Here is a 17,615-nt window from a genome sequence, read left to right on the forward strand (position 1 = left end):
CTATTTTTCATCTCTAGTTGCTATTCCTGCAGCTAGTCATTATCCCCTTGCTAGCTGGTTGCCTTTTCGGAGGCACCATTTGATTACTAAATTGTAATGGCTCAATCATAACACCACTCACATAAATCACAAGGAGCAGGACTGTTAGTAACATTAAATAATGCTTATCAGATGCCAAATGTTGAATAATGTGTCATGTTTGAACTCTAAATTTAATTTGGTGCCCTGAGTAGCGGATTTAAAATCACTGAGTTTTAAAAGGAGTTGCATGTTGAGTGGAGGTCAAGAAAGGGTAAGCAGTTTCTTTGGCATGAGACCTTACAAGGTCACCACATGTTTAATGGCTTTCCTTTATCTTTTGTTATTGTAATACAGTATGAGGAGTGATGGAGTAAATTTGTAGAGAGTACACTTGGCTTTGTCTGCTAGACCCGTCTTCACTGAGAGTTGGATTGCTCTCTGCCTCCCTTCTGTGGTTTTAGAGGGAAGCAGTTCTGTGGCTTATATATGTATATCAAATGTGTATTTTGTTTGGCAGGTCGAATGGGAGCTGGAGAAAAGAAAAATTCTTGCAACGTACAATACAGACGGCCCTTTGGCTGTGCAGTCCTCAGTATTGCAGATTTACTGGCAGGAGATTCAAAGGATGATCTCATCTTAAAAGTATATATGTAAGGAATGGTTTCTCCTTAATTTTTAAAGTATCTTAGCATCAATGTACATCAGCAGCAGTGGTTTTAAATGCAAGGTGTATAAATAGTTGTAGCACTTTATCTGGAACAGAAAAGTGTGGTAGAGTTAGTAACTTAAATTTTTTTTTTTTTTTTTTTTTTTTTTTGGTCACAGTTTGGAAATGTCACCTAATTCTACAGATTTGTTTATAAAGTGAGCTAATATTAAAAAAAATGCATCCTTTCAGATCTTCTTGTGTGTTTCAACATTTATCACATCCTTGTAAGAGCTTCTGGAGCTCTCTTTATGGCAACATGAAGTACTTTTAAGACTGCTTTAAGAAGACTTGTTAGCTCCTAAGCAGCTAGTGGAAGTACTTTGTAACTCCAGAAGAACACAGGCAGAATAACTTTTTATGAAATGAAGTGATTGTATAACTGGCATAGCAAAAGTGTAAAAGACAGTACAGGAGAAAAAGAAAAAACAAAAAAAGATTTTTAAATGAATGATTGTATAGGACATTTTGGCTGATACTGGACTATAAGAAAGTTCAATTTTCTAGCTGTAGCAACACAGAACATGCAACTTGCTGCTGATCTTGGAAACTACGGTAAGGAATGTTTTGTGGAGCGACCCATTCTAAATGCCTTAAGCATGGAACCAAGTTTGGCACAAATACTAGGAAGTTCTGTCCCACTCAGGGTTTAGCATTCACGTCTTGAAGGCATGGAGGTCTGTTAGGCAGCCTTTCTCCTCTCCTCTGTTCCCCAGTGTGCTAAATTAGAGCTGCCAGATTCAACGCTACAGAAAAGCAATTTAGTGTGAGAGTGGGCATGTGGGCTGGCCCTTACTTAGACTCCCAGGATGTAAAAGTGAAGTAAGTGTTCTTTGTTAAGTGTTCTAACCAATTGTTAGATTTATTTGTCTGACTATTCTGTTTTTTAAATCTTGCTTGTTTGTTTTTAAAGCACCAAAAGAACTGGAAGGGGAAACATGGATCAAAGATAATCTGATGCTAAGACTAGCTCCAGTCTAAATCATGAAAAGTGATCATTAGAATGTGGTTAAGTAACAACTTTTCCTTAAGGAAAAGCAGATAATTATTAAATGGGTACTGAAATTTAATTTACTTTCTAATCAACTACCTGCTGAAGAAAACATTCTGTTTTAAGTATCTTCAAAGTGTAGAGTACGTTTTTTTTTCTGCCTGTCAAGACCAGCCCTGTAAGATTCCTGTGTTTCTTCTGTCAGAAGACAGACTTCTGTATGTTTTAGAGCTGAAGGAGAGATTTATACATACGATGAACTTGGTCACAGCTGAGTTCCTGAGCATAACTGTTCATATCCTTCTCCTACTCTTTCCACATAAGCAGGTATTTCCATCATGTATTTCTGGTAGAGTGCTCCTGGTAGGAACACTCTCATTAATAGTCCTTTTCATCAAGACAGGCAGTTTAATGGAACTTTATTAGCTTCTATTGAGTTATTAGTTTGAACAGAAGAGGATTTATTTAGAGAGATGTGTTGAAGCAGGTCTGAAAAACTTGTGATCATATTTCAGATTTAAGAATGCTATCATTTTTGTAGGTGCAACACAGAGAGTGATTGGTATCAGATCCATGAAAATATCATTAAAAAGCTAAATGCACGTTATAACTTGACAGGCTCTAATGCAGGTGAGTATCTTGGAACATTTTTATTTAAATTTCTGGGGCTTTTTTTCATTTTCAGATGAAGTGGCTCTGTTTTAGAATGATTAATGTCTATGAAAGCAAGATTTTTTGGCACGTAAAAAAAATTATATTAGCTGAAAATATGTGCTATTGCCTTTGTCCCAGAATTATTGTCAAAAAACCATTTGTAATATTAACTTTTGCTCTATGTTGAGGAACTGCAATTTGCTGTGGAGTCCTGTTCACACATAGGGCTGATCAAATTTCTGTATGATCATTACTCATTTACCCTGCTTGATGATTTACACCTCTGATGTACACTGTCATCAGGAAAATAAAATATGCCATTGAAGTTATATATTAAATTTCAGAAAAAATGAGCGGGGAACTGCCAGTCTGTTACCTGGATTCCTACTAGCCAGCTGAGTGAGACGCAGAGTTAATGTTTAAGAAGTTACCAATAATCTTCCATAGTCAGCTATATGTCACTGTAACTGTCATCAAAATAAATTTAAGTGGGACAATTAAGAAATGGGAGGCAACTAAGTTTGTGGTTGTGAGATAATGGTAGTGTTTGACCCACAGATGCTGGATTGAATGTTTTTTGCAATGCCAGCTTGCTCTCTTTTTCTGAATGCTATTGTCCAGGAAAGCAATCAAACCTAAAACGAAACCCAAAACAGAAGCTTGAGTCTGTTGTCCCTATATTCAGATCTTGTTTTGTCCAAAATAAATACAGGAGAATATTTATGAGTAAGTGTAATACTGTGTTGCTTTAAGATGGTGACCATAATCATAGTGAAGAACTTGTTCTTGGTTGTTCTGATTGTGCAAGCCTTTAATATTATATGATGGTTCAACATCTATTTCTAAGCTTATGCTGCAGATCTTCAGTAATAAATTTAGAAATAAATATTTTTAACTTGAATGTGAGCAGCAATTTAAATTTCAGTGGCTTCTGCTAGGAGTAGGCTTAATGTTTTTGATGGAGAAATTCATAGCACTATTGTTATAAACATTTGAATAACTTTTAATCTTTTTGCAAATGCAAATCAGTCTAGAAGAAAAGGTGTCTTGATCTTTTAAACTTTTTAAAAGTAATAAATATACTTTTATTAATTTCTTACTATTAGAAATAATGTCTGTAATATTACAAAATTACTGCAAAAGAATGGACTGGGAAAACTATTTTAAGTTGAATATAAGTTCCAATATAGACTGTTTCTTCTTGTTTCAAGAACAGTTGTTCTTTGTGCTGTTGTGGCTGATGTTATCAAAACAGTTATTTTTGTGGACAATTCTAGGTCTCCATATTGCTGATTTTCTTTTTTTTTTTTTTTTTTCTTCTATGGTGTACTCTGGACTATTCTAAAAAGGGCATATTTGAAAAAATTTTTATTTGGTCTAAGATAGAGTATATTTGGAATCCCAGAAGAATTGCATGGAGTGATGGCATACCTTTTGCCAGAACATATAAAACTATGGAGTATTTTAAAAATATATAGTTTAGGACTAAATTAAATATCTTCTCTGAATGTTGTATAAAATGTGATTTTAACATGGAATAACATTTATGTGCATTTATGTTATCAGTGAAGAATTAATGCATTTCAGTTTCAAAAAGGTACATTCCTTCTGGCATTAATGCAAATAATTTAATTTTATAAAAATGGGTTTGTTATTTAAGGTTTTCTTTATAAATACAGCGGTGAAACATTCAGCTTGTTCTTTTATGTCCTCACCTGAAAAATAAAAATAGAAATGTTTAGTAATTTCTTAATAGGCACTTAAAGTAGCAGAATGTTGCATACCGAGTGCTTCTAAGTGACTCTTCTAGGCAGTGGTATGGTTCAAGTCAAAAGACAAGTGGCATAGTAATTCTGGCATTCAAATACCTGCAGTAATTTGTAGATATAAGCTGCATACAAATCTTTCTCTCTTGGAGAATATATATGTGCACATATGCACATGCATACATTTTGTTATAAAAATAGAGGCCAGATTTGATCTTTTACTGGAAGCCAATGACACAGTCTTGAGAGTAATGAAAGTTGAGCAGTAAATCCTCCTTTTATATTACAAATCAGAAATAAGTGCCATTTTGCACTCTTGCAATTATACATATGACAGATCAAGAATGAGCTATGTAGATGTACTGTGTTTTCTTTTTGCTAATATTTTTATTTTACTTGGAGTACTGATTGAAACCAAATTAGTTTCCCGTAAGTATTTGTAAGTAAGAAAAATACGATGCTCTGGGGAACAGACTCAAGCTTTCTTTCCTATTTCTCAGTAAAATTTTAGCTATGTCAAATGCTTCTTCTAGATTGCATTAGTAATATAGGCCGAGCTACTGGTGAAACCTAATTAAGAATATCTTAGTCGTTCATTTTTAACCTCTTTCAGTAGTTTATAACATTACGAAGCTTAAATTCAAGCTATATTTTTCATGCTTTATCTGTATCTTAGTTCTCTTAAAATAAAAATAGTTTGAGGCTTTTGTAAGGAATAAGTTTAACTATTTTAGATTCTAAAATTCAGGTTAGTTTACGTGCTTAAAGTGAAACTTGAAATTTATCAGAGAAAGGACATTGGTGTCAGAGAGGTACTGCTGCCTTTCCTTGCTTAAATAGGGGAAAGAAATAGCAGACACCTGTAATAACTGACAATATGCTTCCAAAACTGGTCTCTGCACATAATTTGTATAGTTCAGTTGAGGGCTGCTGCATCAGACCCGTGATTGTCCCTTCATAGATAAGTCTTTGAGACTTTTCTTAGCTCCAACATAGCATTGGATTTCACTGCAAGTTGGGCTGATCTTCTAGATAAGAGTATATAGTACTAGCTGTTTCTGATATCTGTAGCCCACAGGAAAGAGCATAAAATGAGCCCTGATCTTCCATCCAATCATATTAATGTTGCATGCTTCACAGCTCCTGAAAAATGGCCTTAGCCTACTTCTAGAAGCATTACGTACAATTCGTACATATGTGTAGGTCTTCCTTACTATATATAATTCTCACCAGTTCATCTGCAGCCTTTCACTTGGCTGTCAAATGTTTGACCCATCAAACATATCTCTAATTCCTATACCATGCTCATCGCATTGCATTCATAATTTGTATTTTTCTTAGCTGACTATCAGGTAAGTTTAAGTTACTGGCAAGGTGTATTCCTTTAAAATAAATTGAAAAATATATATATTTGTTAATGTTAACAGAGGATTTTGTTTATTTCGAATAACAAGCGAGGTCCAATTTGCGAGAAGTGCAATTTCTGGCTTTTTTTTTTAAGTTCAAACTTTTTCCTTATAAAACCTTTAAGTCTACACATGATAGAGTTTTAGCACTATAGATCTGAGAATAATTTCTTCTAAATTTAGAAAGGGCCAGAATGGAGGCTTTCATTGTTTGTATGCTGTATAGCATTAATGAATTAGATGCTGGAATAATGTTGACTTTTAACAGAGGTTGAAGGTATCTAACTGCACTTGTGTGCCTCTTAAAATTTCTCACACATTTTTCAGTTAGCTACCTAATCAAATGTTTTATGTTAAAAAAAAAAAAAAAATTTCATTCAGTATATGTTTTAGAGCAAAGGTTTGAAAGAAAGGGGAATGTTTTCTTGTGTTTTTTTTCATTGTGTTGGTGCTCAGGTTCATATGAAGAAGGATGTTGGGTTATGATATTTATCCTAAGGCATATGCACAGCCTTAATTCTGACATTGCCTAGCATTTGAATGCTTGGATTCACTGATTCAATTTCTAAAATGCAGTTATTTAATGAACGTAACATATATCATGGTATTAATGTTCATCGTTGCTTAGATAAGTTAAACAAGGATGCAGTTCATACTATCAATACCTCAAGCAAAGCAAGTTACCCAGAAGATTAATTTGATTTGGTATTCTTGTCTCATGGAATTTAAAATTTCAGACTGATTAATTTGCTGCAAATATCTGTATAACATACAGATAGAGTCTGACCTTCATGGTAGAAAGCAGAGGTAAGAGCATCTTGCTTTTGAGGAATGAGAATAAGCAAACGAAAGCTATCTCTAGTAGCTCTTCTAATGTTAATACTGAAATCTTAATATGCTGTTTGCTGTGATAAACTGTGTGACTGACCACCTTATTGCAGGTTATGCTTATCAATCAGTTGAATGCCAGCGAGCACCTCTCATTGTGATCCAGCTATTCTTGCATTATGGTTTTGCTAATAACTGCACTCTTTGGAAAATTAGTGTGACACACTTAAGATTCAAAACTTTAATCTTTTTACCACATACTGAAAATGCAATCATATCAAAGGGTCTCATTACATGTTTTTTTTTTTTGTTTAAGTAGTTCCCTGGCTTCAGATAGAACTCCTTGAACAAAAAAAGAGCTGAAGAATCAGGTCTTTGATGTGTATAGTGTATGATAAGGTAAATGATTATTGTAATGGCTGGGGATCTGCACAGTTTTAGCCACTGTTGAATGTTAGGATGAAATTCCTTATCCCTTACATTGCTGGAGGATAGTTGTTTCTGTTTGCATATCAGCACTGAAAAAGACTCATGGATATCCTTTTATATTGATAATGTCTTGTGTTCCTTATATGTGATAAAGGGGAGGTGGGGTTTTCTGTCTTAAAGGCAGGATATGAAATCTACTTAGGAGAAAGGGGAGGTTTGAAATGTGTTGTGATGAAAAATTATCTCTTTAAAAGCATTAATGTCCTTTTGCACTGCAATATCTGCTTACTCTATGATATATCCCTTATCCTTTTCCATTCTCATGAGATAAGAGTTCAGTCTTAAATACTCAGCTGTCCTAGGAGACTTCTGATAAATTTGAATACTCTTAATTATGTGAATATTCAACATGAAAGACGTGTGGGACATGAATTATTTTTCTAGATTATAGAGGACTGAAACTGAAGCTAGCGTAATTCAAGATCAGTTATGCTTTGAAAAAACGCTATCAGGAGGAGGGAGGCAATAAGACAAAAGAGCTCGTAATTTCAGCAGTGTCTGCGAAGGTTGGAGAGAGGGAGAAGATGTAAAGGGTAATGATACTTTAAGTAGAGAAGTGAGCAAATAAAAAGATAAACCATGAAAGGTTATTTACATCATACACATGAAATTTATTCCTTGACAGTTGCTTAGCAGCCAGAAGAAACACTGGTAAGGCTTCAGCAATAGGTTCTTCTGCTGACACCTCATGGAAAATATTGTAGTTACACTTATTTATGTGCAGTATCATTTGTATATTTACTATCTTTTTCTATAATATAACGAAATGTCTGGTTCTGAAGCCACATTACTGTGGTCTGCCATCTTGTAATGGCCAAAAAAGGAGAAAATGTTGCATTACAGGAAACTTTTTCTTTTCCTTCTCTTAAGGAACCGTTGTTAATATGGACCGAATGTAGGAAAACTTGTAGTTTTGGTTTATCTCACAATTCCCCTTTTTAAATCAGGTTAAAAGCAAAACTAAGAAATGAAACACAATCAACGAACAGCCACAAAAATGCTTCAGGCTGTTGTCTGTCTTCTGGGCTTTTCCCCCCTTCCTCAATATTCCGTAGTTACCCTAACCTCCTTTTCAGTCAGATAGGGTTTTCAGAATTTTTATTTTCCACAGCTTGGTATCTCCCATCCTTAAGCCAATTTTGTCAGCTAATCCATAATATTGTCTAGCAAAAGTCATCTTCTGGTTTCCAAAACTGAAAAGGAACTCAAAACATACTTTCACTGTCTTGTATGTAAATCTGAATGTCACTCTACAGCTTTTTGTATTTAGCACTCAAACCCCTACAGTGCCATGAGTACTTACTCTGCTCTAATTTATAATACTTACTTTGTGTACAGACACCTCTGGGATTTTATTCTCTGCATGTGTCCAAAAAAGAAGCTCAAATAAAGGCAAATGACAGTCACTTCTGAATTCAGCCCAGAAAGAGGCAGAGGCCAGATGTTTATTGATAAGCCCTTACTCTTTGCAGTGGATGCAGGAATGGAACAAGAGTCTCGTGGATAAGTTAGTGTCATTCGCTGAAGTGGGAACTGGACTGTGTTTTCTGCTAGCAGTTTGTGCATAACAAACCGTAGAGTAGCAGATGTAGCAGGCTGTGGATCAAGTTCCCATTCTGCACTACGCTTTGTAGCTGGTGTCAGTAATCGGCTTACTAGAGCCTGGTCACCTAATGTAGGCAGTCGGGGCATTAATGCGGAGGCCAGATTCTACAGCCTTTGCGGCATTTCATAGTGTTTTTGTTTGGGCTTGTGTTAGTTGTTGAATAAGTACTATTTATAGTATAGTACTGGAAACAAACCTAGTTTCAGTAATAGGCTAACTGTAAAAACTACTTTGGCTGTAATATTTTTGCTTAAAATTAGAGTCTGGGTACTTTAGTTTTAACCAGAAAAAGCTGTGGAAAAGTGAATATCCTTATACAGAAATCGCACCTATTTGTGTCAGTCTTACAAGGAAGATAACACATTTACAGTCTATATCTAGAGGACCACAAATCAGTGAAATGTAGAATATAGTTGCAGAAAACAGATCCTGGCTTATCTGAAAACCTACCAAGTTGTCCTCCCCTCTTCTCCTCCCCATCCTTAAGTTGTCGTAGGTTGCTTTTTTGCTGCTTCCCTTATTCGGCAATTCATTCAAACTGGGGCAGTTCGAGGTTATGTAGCTGCTATGCTAACGCAGCAATAAAAGTTGCTACAAAACTTTGCATATTCTTTAGTTCTAATTTTAATTATCTGAATTTTAAAATGTAAGAACTATAGTAAAAATTGAAAAAAAAATCTTAGTTTTTAATTCTGATGTAAAAGTTCCAAAAATAACAGATAATTTCAGAGAAATAAAATGCCCATTGCCTATGATGGCATAATCATAAGCAACAGTATTTCAGATAGTGAAGCATTAGCTTGCCAAAGTCCTCAATTTCTCATCAAAGCTTGGGTTTCTGCCAAATGTCAAAATTTCTTTGTAGGGTTGCAACATGGGGTGTACTTGCCCCATTGCACTCTTCAGATACGAATGTGAAACTGTTCTCCGTACCTTTCTTGGGACTTCAGTGAATAAACAGTATTGCATCTGGGCTGCTTTTCTCTCCTCTTTATTAAAGCAGGCACTGATGCACAAAGTGCCTTGTAAACTGTTATTGATCATGTAATAGCTGCTTCAATTGCCCAGAGAATTACTCTGCCATCAGTGAACCTGTTGATTTTTAAAATGGTTTGAAGTGCACTCCTAGGATAAGGGTCAAGACAACAAAGCCAAACATGATTGTCATTAAATAGGGCTTTATAGAAAAATAAATAGATAAAAATCAGAGAATGGAACCCCAATTTTACATACAATATAGGCTTATGAATTTATTTTCTTTCTGATTTTTTTTTTTTTTTATTAAGAATTGCTACCATGCAACTTCATATTTTTAACTAAGGCACTACATGGTTTTATTTTTCTTTTTCAATTCTTTAATAAATTATATTTCAGTTTTTGAAAGTTTAATACAGCGCATTATTGTTGAAAGAAAAGTAGTGATTGGAGCAGTACTCTGAGCTCTGAAGCAAAGGAGTCTATTCTTTGTCCATAATCACTTGCTTATGACTATGAGCAAGTTGCACTGTAACGACTCTAAATGCTATCAGCATTTTTGAAATACCTCCTCAGGTGCAAGGTCTTGTTGTAGGCAGCTACATCTAAGGTAGCTTTGATTTCTGCCATTGCTTAAGGTTTAGAACAGGGTACAGCCCAGTGTACTCAGGGTACTTGCTCTTCTCAAAATCTAGATTTAACTGCCCAAACACTAGGGTAAAAGGAATGCTGGAGATGACTGTTGTGACTTCCCTGCTCATGCTATTTCAGGGAATATTTAAATATGCACTAGACTCACCATAGAAGTTACGTACTTCAGTGTTTAACATATTCTTCAAAGAAAGAAAGTGTCTTGGTTCAGACTCTGATTTGGAAAAGGATTTTCAATGTGTCTCACATGTCCCAGATGAGCATGCTAATAACTTGGCTGCTCAGACTTCCCTGCAGCAACTATTCAGATTTGTATATAATCAGAAATATTCTTTATACCATGGGGAAAGTAAAAGTGGCTCTAAAGTCTGCTGAGTACTGAGTGATTTTTGGCAAGTGTGATCTATATTCATGTCTTCTTAGCAAATCTTATTGCTATTAGGAGCAGAAATAGAGGAGAAAATTTAAACCCCTTTTTTCCGTTGTTATATGTGAATACTCTCCCTAATGAGCTTTAAGAAATAATAATTAAAAATGCACTACAACTTTCTTTTTCCTCTTTGCTTGGAAGAGAAAGAGTAAATAATTTAGTTTTTCTTTAAGGGAGTTTAAAACATTCATTTTTGTTCCACTTCTGTGAATTTTACTTTAGGTACCTAACATTCTTCATAAATTGAGTGTCTTGAATTCCCACAGAGGCATCCAGGTAACTTAACTTTTATTGTATTTCAGTCCGTTGCTGTTTTCAGGAGGGAGATAAAAGGTAAATATTTTAAGGAGTGTAAAACACTCAGGTACTGCAATGGCTATGGAAAAGTTAGTAGATTTGTCTTTTTTTTAATATATAGCTTAGTATTATTTCATTTGTCATCAGCGTACAGTGTTTCAGCAAACTTTGAGGACTGCTGTTGCATCTATACCCCTTTTGTAAGCATATTGAGCCTGCATATGCAAAGGATTAATTTTTGTGAATGTAGAAAGGAAAAGCTCACGTGTAAATGCCAATGTTAGATTTCCCTAATAACAAGTCTTAAAAAAGCAAATGTGTCTGATGCAGTATTTCTTGAGCGATAAGACAAAGATACATGTAATTCTCACTTGTTAAGGCAAAGCAAGTCAAAATCCTTACAAATGCAATAGAGATTAAATTCCTGGTATAAGAAATTATAAACACATCTGTTGTCCCAAAACTGGGTTCTGTTACCCACTGTGCGAGCAACCAATAGACACACGGGGTCGAGATATTTGGTTATTTCATTTCTGCACAGAGATGGGTGCTAGATGGTAGATCCACAAAGCTAGCACACGTTCTCCCCTTCTTTATTTATACACACTTTTTAGAGAGTACTTTATACAAATTTTTCTATTGGTTACAACTTCATTACATCACATATTTGCTCTGCGCTTGCACTTTAACATTCCAGTTAATTAGCCTAGGAAGCAGAGAAGAAGGTGGTAACAATATTTGCATCTCATTATTCATTTAGGGGTGTGTAGTATAATATGTTAATAAGCCTTAATGAACCTAAGGTTACTCTGAGTTATTCTGCTTTTGAGTTATTCTGTTTTTATTTTGTGTACCCTCACATTCTTCAAAGTGTTGTGGTTTCATCAAGGTTATTCGGCTGGAGCTGGCTGTGTTTGAAATACCCTTTTATGATATACTGTCTCCCTTGTCCTTGTGTCTTGTTAACTATTTGAGGGTTTCCACAGCATCTCTCCAACACATCTAGCTGTTTTGCAGCTGTGGGCTCCTAAGTGAGTTCCACAAAAATAGCAAATGTAGTGGGGGGAGGTCTTTTCCTGCACTGGTATCTTGGAACGCTTTGAATGAATTAGGCAAGGGTGATATAACCTAATTGCTTGTTAACTGAATGCAGTGTGGTGTTGAGCGGTAGTAATACCAAAAATACATTGCGATTCCACTGGAAGCACTGCTTATTATACATTAACTTTGATTGACAGGAAGGCCTTAAATTTTAGAAGAGGCACACTCAAAACAGTGGGAATTCTATTATTATTCTTGACTTGAGTGTGATTTCTGTCAACTTTTTTACTTTCAACCTTGTGGCAGTGTTAATTTTCAGTTGTTGCATAAGGGTCAAAATACAGCTCTTAGGGAAATTACATACACCATACCCTCTAGTATACAGACAGTTCAGGACATAAAAAGAGTAAAATCGGAAATTACTCTATTGCATCCAGTACTTGGCAGGAACATGAATCAATCTTAAATATGACAGAGATGAGATATAAACTTGGAGCCTGCATTTAAGACAAATCCAGGGTGTGCTTTGAGTTGCAAAAGAGATGGTCTTAAGTCTGTCATCCACAAATTTTAATTGTTTTTTTTTCTTCGAGAGAGAGATCTGCAGGTAGGTTCTTTGGATGTGTAGTTTACAGTCTGTAATATATTCAATCTTGTTCTCCTAATACCCCATGCAAAAATCTGTTTTTATTTCTGCAAGAGAAGTTGGAATATGAAAAAACATTGTATTTTGTTATCAAAAAGTCTTTTCAGTTTAGTAATAAGCGTGACAAATAGAGAAGCTTACTTTCACCAGCATAAGTGTTAGGCAGAATTGGATTTGTGGAGTATTTATTCTAGAAGTTTTATGTTTCTAGAGATAGTCAAGACTCAGGATTGTTTTAGTTTAAAGTTAGAATCTTAAGCTATTCCTTAAACTCTAATATAAGAGTAAATTAGTGAGGCATAAGTTCATCCCAAGTTATGCAGTATAACAGAAATATAACAAAAGGAGACTGCTTTATAACTGGGCAACTGCATAGTGCCCTGTCTGGAGCTCGGATGTTATGAGGTCCCTATCTTTGCCACATTTGCCAAGAATCCTGTAATGAGGAAAAAAAGATCGCCATCATAAGGGAAAGTCTTTCATGGGATCCGTATAATAAGCTTTATTGAAAGGGACCTCAGGAGGTCATGTGGTCCAATCCCAGCACAAGGCAGGACCAACTTCAAAATGGGATCTAACTTTGAAGTTCAGTTAGGTTACTTGTTCAAGAGCAAATTTCATGACATTGTTATCGCCTTAATCCAAACAGACTAAAGTAAGTTTCATAAAGCGAACAAGCAAACATCCATAGTTTTGGGAAGCTATGGTTACCTCACACTGTGGCCCCTGTCCCTTACAGGTTTAATAGTGTGAGTTGATACTAAATCTCGATCTAGCTCAGTGATCATGCAAGAATCTGCCAGAAAAAGTGCTAGGTAGACTAGCCAAGACTGCACCTGCCCCTCTGACAGGATGAAGGTTTTGAGGTACTCTGCAACAACTGTTGCAATGAAAGTATTTGGATGGAAACAGTAATGTATGTTCTGAGACAGCATATGTCTTCCCACACCTCTTTCTCTGCCTTCAGCAGCATCCTGACACTATAGTAAGATCCTTTGCCGTGGTTATACACTTAGATTTAAAAAAAAAAAAAAAAAAAAAAAAAAAAAAAAAGTGGAAACAGATTATACTACGAGTGTTTCGTCTCCTGTTTTACCAAAGCTAAATTCTGGATTATAAGTTACTTGATTCAAAGGGGAAGCCAGGCAGTTAATACCGAATCATTATTTATCTTGCAGTGGTGGAACTGCAGAGGCCCCATGAGGTTACATAATTTAGGAGCATTGTTTTTCCACACCTGGTATGATGAAAAGCTGCAGGAGATCGAATATGGCAGAGGACTGGTAGCTCAGTACAAGAGTTTATAGAGCACAGTATTTTTAAGAGCCGAACAATAGTGATTTGCATGGAGTGTTTTCTGGACGCAAGAGGTAGCGTGCCTATGCTTGCAGGAGGCTGTTGTATCAGGTAGCCTTACCTCACTCGGGTGTTGCAAGGTGACTCTCTCCTGTGAGTCAGTGTGAGAGACTGCGGGTGGGAAACGGTACGTTCATTCCCTGCTGGGAGTAGCTATAGCTGTTACCAACAAAAAGTAGTTGCAGGCTGAAAGTGAAGAGATAAGTGGGAGAAATGGCTAAAGGAAAATGAGGAGGAATGAGGGCAGAGTGGTCACTGAGGACTTGGGGGACTATCAGTGGCAAAAATGTTGTGTTATTTTGTGTTGCCCTGTGAGTCATACCATCTCATCGTCTTCCTGGACACCCTTCTTTATGTACTCAGAAGATAGTAGAACAAAACTAAATACCTCGCTCTTAAGTAACTCCTGGACACAGAATTAATCGTATAAAACTACCCTCTGTATCTCTGCTCAGCAAACAACAGAATCCCTGTTCTCAGCAGGGTTCGCAGATTTGTCAGCAGTGCTCTGCTCTGAGATTTTGTTTCTACACGTCACTTAAATTTATACAGCAAGTGCATTTGCTTAATTACTGTACGATTCTGTGACAATTTATTTATCTACCAGTTTTAAAATTTTATTACATTTTGTGACAAGGAGATTATAGGGATTTTATTTTGATGTGTTTAAGAATTAGTTGGCACTGAAGACTGCTATTTGCAATAAATATAAAGTAGGAGCAGTGCTTATGCTTCATTGTAAATACACAATGAATTAAGTCATTCCTTTTTGCCCTCAACAAGTGCTAAACAGAAAGATATATTTATAGAAAATTTCACATGTAAATTATTACTCGAGGCCATTTGGTCTTGAGTTATAACTTTGAAGTATGAAAAAGTTAGTTTTAAAGCAGGTTTTTGTCAGAGATTTGTAGAACTTTTCTTTTTCAAATACTTTGTACAGAGTGGCTGATACTGTACAACAATCTAATGTTAAAAATTTTCCAATTTAGGGAGTAGACAAGTCTGAAATTTGTATGCTAATATAGCATACACTTTTAATATAGTGATATCCTTAAAGGCAGACTTAGTGACAAGTCAGGTGTGATTTTATACATTTATACAGCAGTTAAAGCTTGTGTTATCTGTGAAAGTTCTGTCTGTTTACCAAAAGGATCTCAAAAGTCAAGTTCAAGGTGGTTTTTCAGTATACTTATCTATGTTTGACCTTCACGTAGAATGACTTGCAGACCCTGTTGGAGGACTTTGTTAAAGCTGAATTCAAACTCTGATTTTTGGTATTTGTGAAAGCCTTACTTTTAGAAAAGGATGAAAAATGTGATATTGTGATACTTTAGGGAACATCTACATCAGGTCAAAACTGATGATTTGCTGATCTTCTCAGTACCACAATTATGCATGTGATTGTTTTGGGTACCCCGTTTAAGCCCTGAAACTTTTAGCTTAGGCTACACAGTGAGCGTAGGTGGCTCATGTCTTACACCTTTGCACCCTTGCACCCTTGGCGTTGGCTAGATCTTGCTAACAAGGCTTATGAAAACCTTTTCTCTTTCAAAAATTCATTGTGATGAATGAAGTTGCTATTTCTTTAACTTTCTACTGAAATAACAGCTAGTCTTGAAAAGGCTTCAAATGATAAATTTAAGGAGCATGCATGTTTATTTCATTACTAAAGATATCTGCACTTTTATAGTTGTGGGATTTGTTTTTACAACTTTCTTGAGGTCTCAGTTAAATCTTGGCCATCTTTTTAATTGAAAGAAGATATTTATATAATGTCTTATTTCTCTTACTGGGCTTGGTTACAGCAATATTACCTATCACAAGTGTTCTGGCCAAAATATGCTACTGAACCAATGGAAAGTTCTGTAATTCAGTCTGTACAGCTGTTAGAAAGACTGGTAAGTAATTAAACAGAGGGATTCAGTCACGTCTGATAGAAAGATGAGGCAATACAGCTACCGATAGAAGCGCTCTGTATGCTATGCCATCATTTTCAGCCATGGAAGAACAGAACTGAGGAGCAGTGTTTTGTGGAACTTGTGCATTTTCATGCTCACACTTCTGAGCTGTCCTTCTGACCACTGAATGGAATCAAATGTAGAATCATATTATCATATACAGGAGAGATGGGACTATGTCCTAGCGCAAGAAAAAGGACCTAATGGTCATAATAGGTCACTAGACAGGGTCCAGAAAAGAGTGTGGCAATGCTTTGGGGGATATGGCAAATGTGTCTTACAGTGAGCAAAAAGTGGTATAGGTTGATCCTAGTTAATCTAAATTGATTTGACGTAGTTCACCAGTTCCTATTTGGAAAATACTTGTTTTTAATCCATCAGAAAAGCATATGATGAGGTCCAGTGGTTGGAAATTCAGACAAGAAATGTCCCAGTTAGGAATAAGGCTAGTGTTTTAAGTCAGGTAGTTAATCATTGCACAGCTTACCTAGAGATGTGATTCTTAATCGTTTGATTTCTCTAGGCTTTCTACCTTAAGCAGAAATCACATAGAAATTATTGCTGGGAATTCTTATGGTCTGTATAAGGAGATTAGACTAGATGTTAAGTCATTTAGCCTTTCAATCAACCTACATCTTATAGTGGTTCAGGTAATAAATAGTTGAGGTTCTGGTTCTACCTTCTCCCTATTAAACAAATTCTAAGAGTTTGTGTGTGTGTGAGTGAGTGAGTGAGTGAGTGATAATATAATGTTATTTGTATTCAAGTATTATCTTCCAAGCAGAGGTGGGGAGGGAAAAGCCCCCTCCACATTCAAGGGCATTTCCAACAAAAGTCTTAAGTACAGAGTTTTAGTTCATGAGCTCCAAGATAAGTTTTAAAAAGTTTGCATAGGCTGTTATTCTTGCATTCTTTTTTACTGAGCCAAAAACTAGAATCTAAAGCTCCAGGCAAGAGGTAGAGACTGGAGTTTGCTTTGATAATTCAAAGTAATCACGATCAAGCCATTAACAAGGCCTACAGGAGTTGAATCTACCTCTGATTCTCTCTGTTCTCAGAATATAATTTGTGGGATTTATATCACAGATTTTCCTGTGAACCAAATGTCACAAGATACATATAATTGTTTTTCAAATCAATTTTAAACTAATACATAATTAACTTTACTGCCCAATAACAGTATGGAAATCTACTGGTTTTGTCTTTGCAGTTATAATGCGGACACTGAAAATACTGCCAGAATTGTGAACACCTCTATACTTTCAGAACCATTTCAACATCCTTTGGCTGCTTTGCTTGGACAGATGCCTTATTTTATTACCTTTCTTAAAATACAAACAGAGCTGGGTAGCATTCTGTCTAAGCTTTTTCTGTCAGCTCCCTGAGCAGCTGTCAGGTGTTTTCATTTTAATGTGATCTAGGATTTTCTGCTGCCAGTAGATAGAAGCTGAATATAAACACTTTCTCCTCCTTGCAGAAACTGAAATGCAAATAAGTGGTCTATAAGCATAATGAGCAGTTGCTGCCTTTTCCTAACTAAATACAGAAATCAGTAATGTACTTTAAGAGCTGTCTTAATGTAAAATGACAGGTCTAACAAAAATATATAATGCTTATTCAGCAACTTGTCAATTTTTATATATCATCTTTCATTTGAATGATAAATATCATCTGTGGTAAGTGATGGTATAAGTTAATTGTAGGAAATCTCTTGTGCTTTCAAAAGAAGTAAAAGCAGATCTGTTTGCAGTACTACCACACAGTTTTTCAAAGTAATATTTTCAAAACTGG

General features: G+C 35.7%; 1 protein-coding gene across 1 annotated transcript in view; it reads left to right on the forward strand.

The window, feature by feature from the left end:
* Positions 1-17,615, forward strand: part of DOCK4 (dedicator of cytokinesis 4) — a 249,333-nt gene that overhangs the window by 119,982 nt on the left and 111,736 nt on the right. The window contains exons 11-12 of the mRNA XM_062583616.1: positions 539-671; positions 2,260-2,348. Of these exons, the coding sequence (XP_062439600.1) occupies positions 539-671; positions 2,260-2,348 (222 nt within the window). The remainder of the gene's footprint in view (positions 1-538; positions 672-2,259; positions 2,349-17,615) is intronic.

Source organism: Rhea pennata, chromosome 1 (genome assembly GCF_028389875.1).
Source record: "Rhea pennata isolate bPtePen1 chromosome 1, bPtePen1.pri, whole genome shotgun sequence".
In the NCBI taxonomy this organism is placed as follows: domain Eukaryota; kingdom Metazoa; phylum Chordata; class Aves; order Rheiformes; family Rheidae; genus Rhea; species Rhea pennata.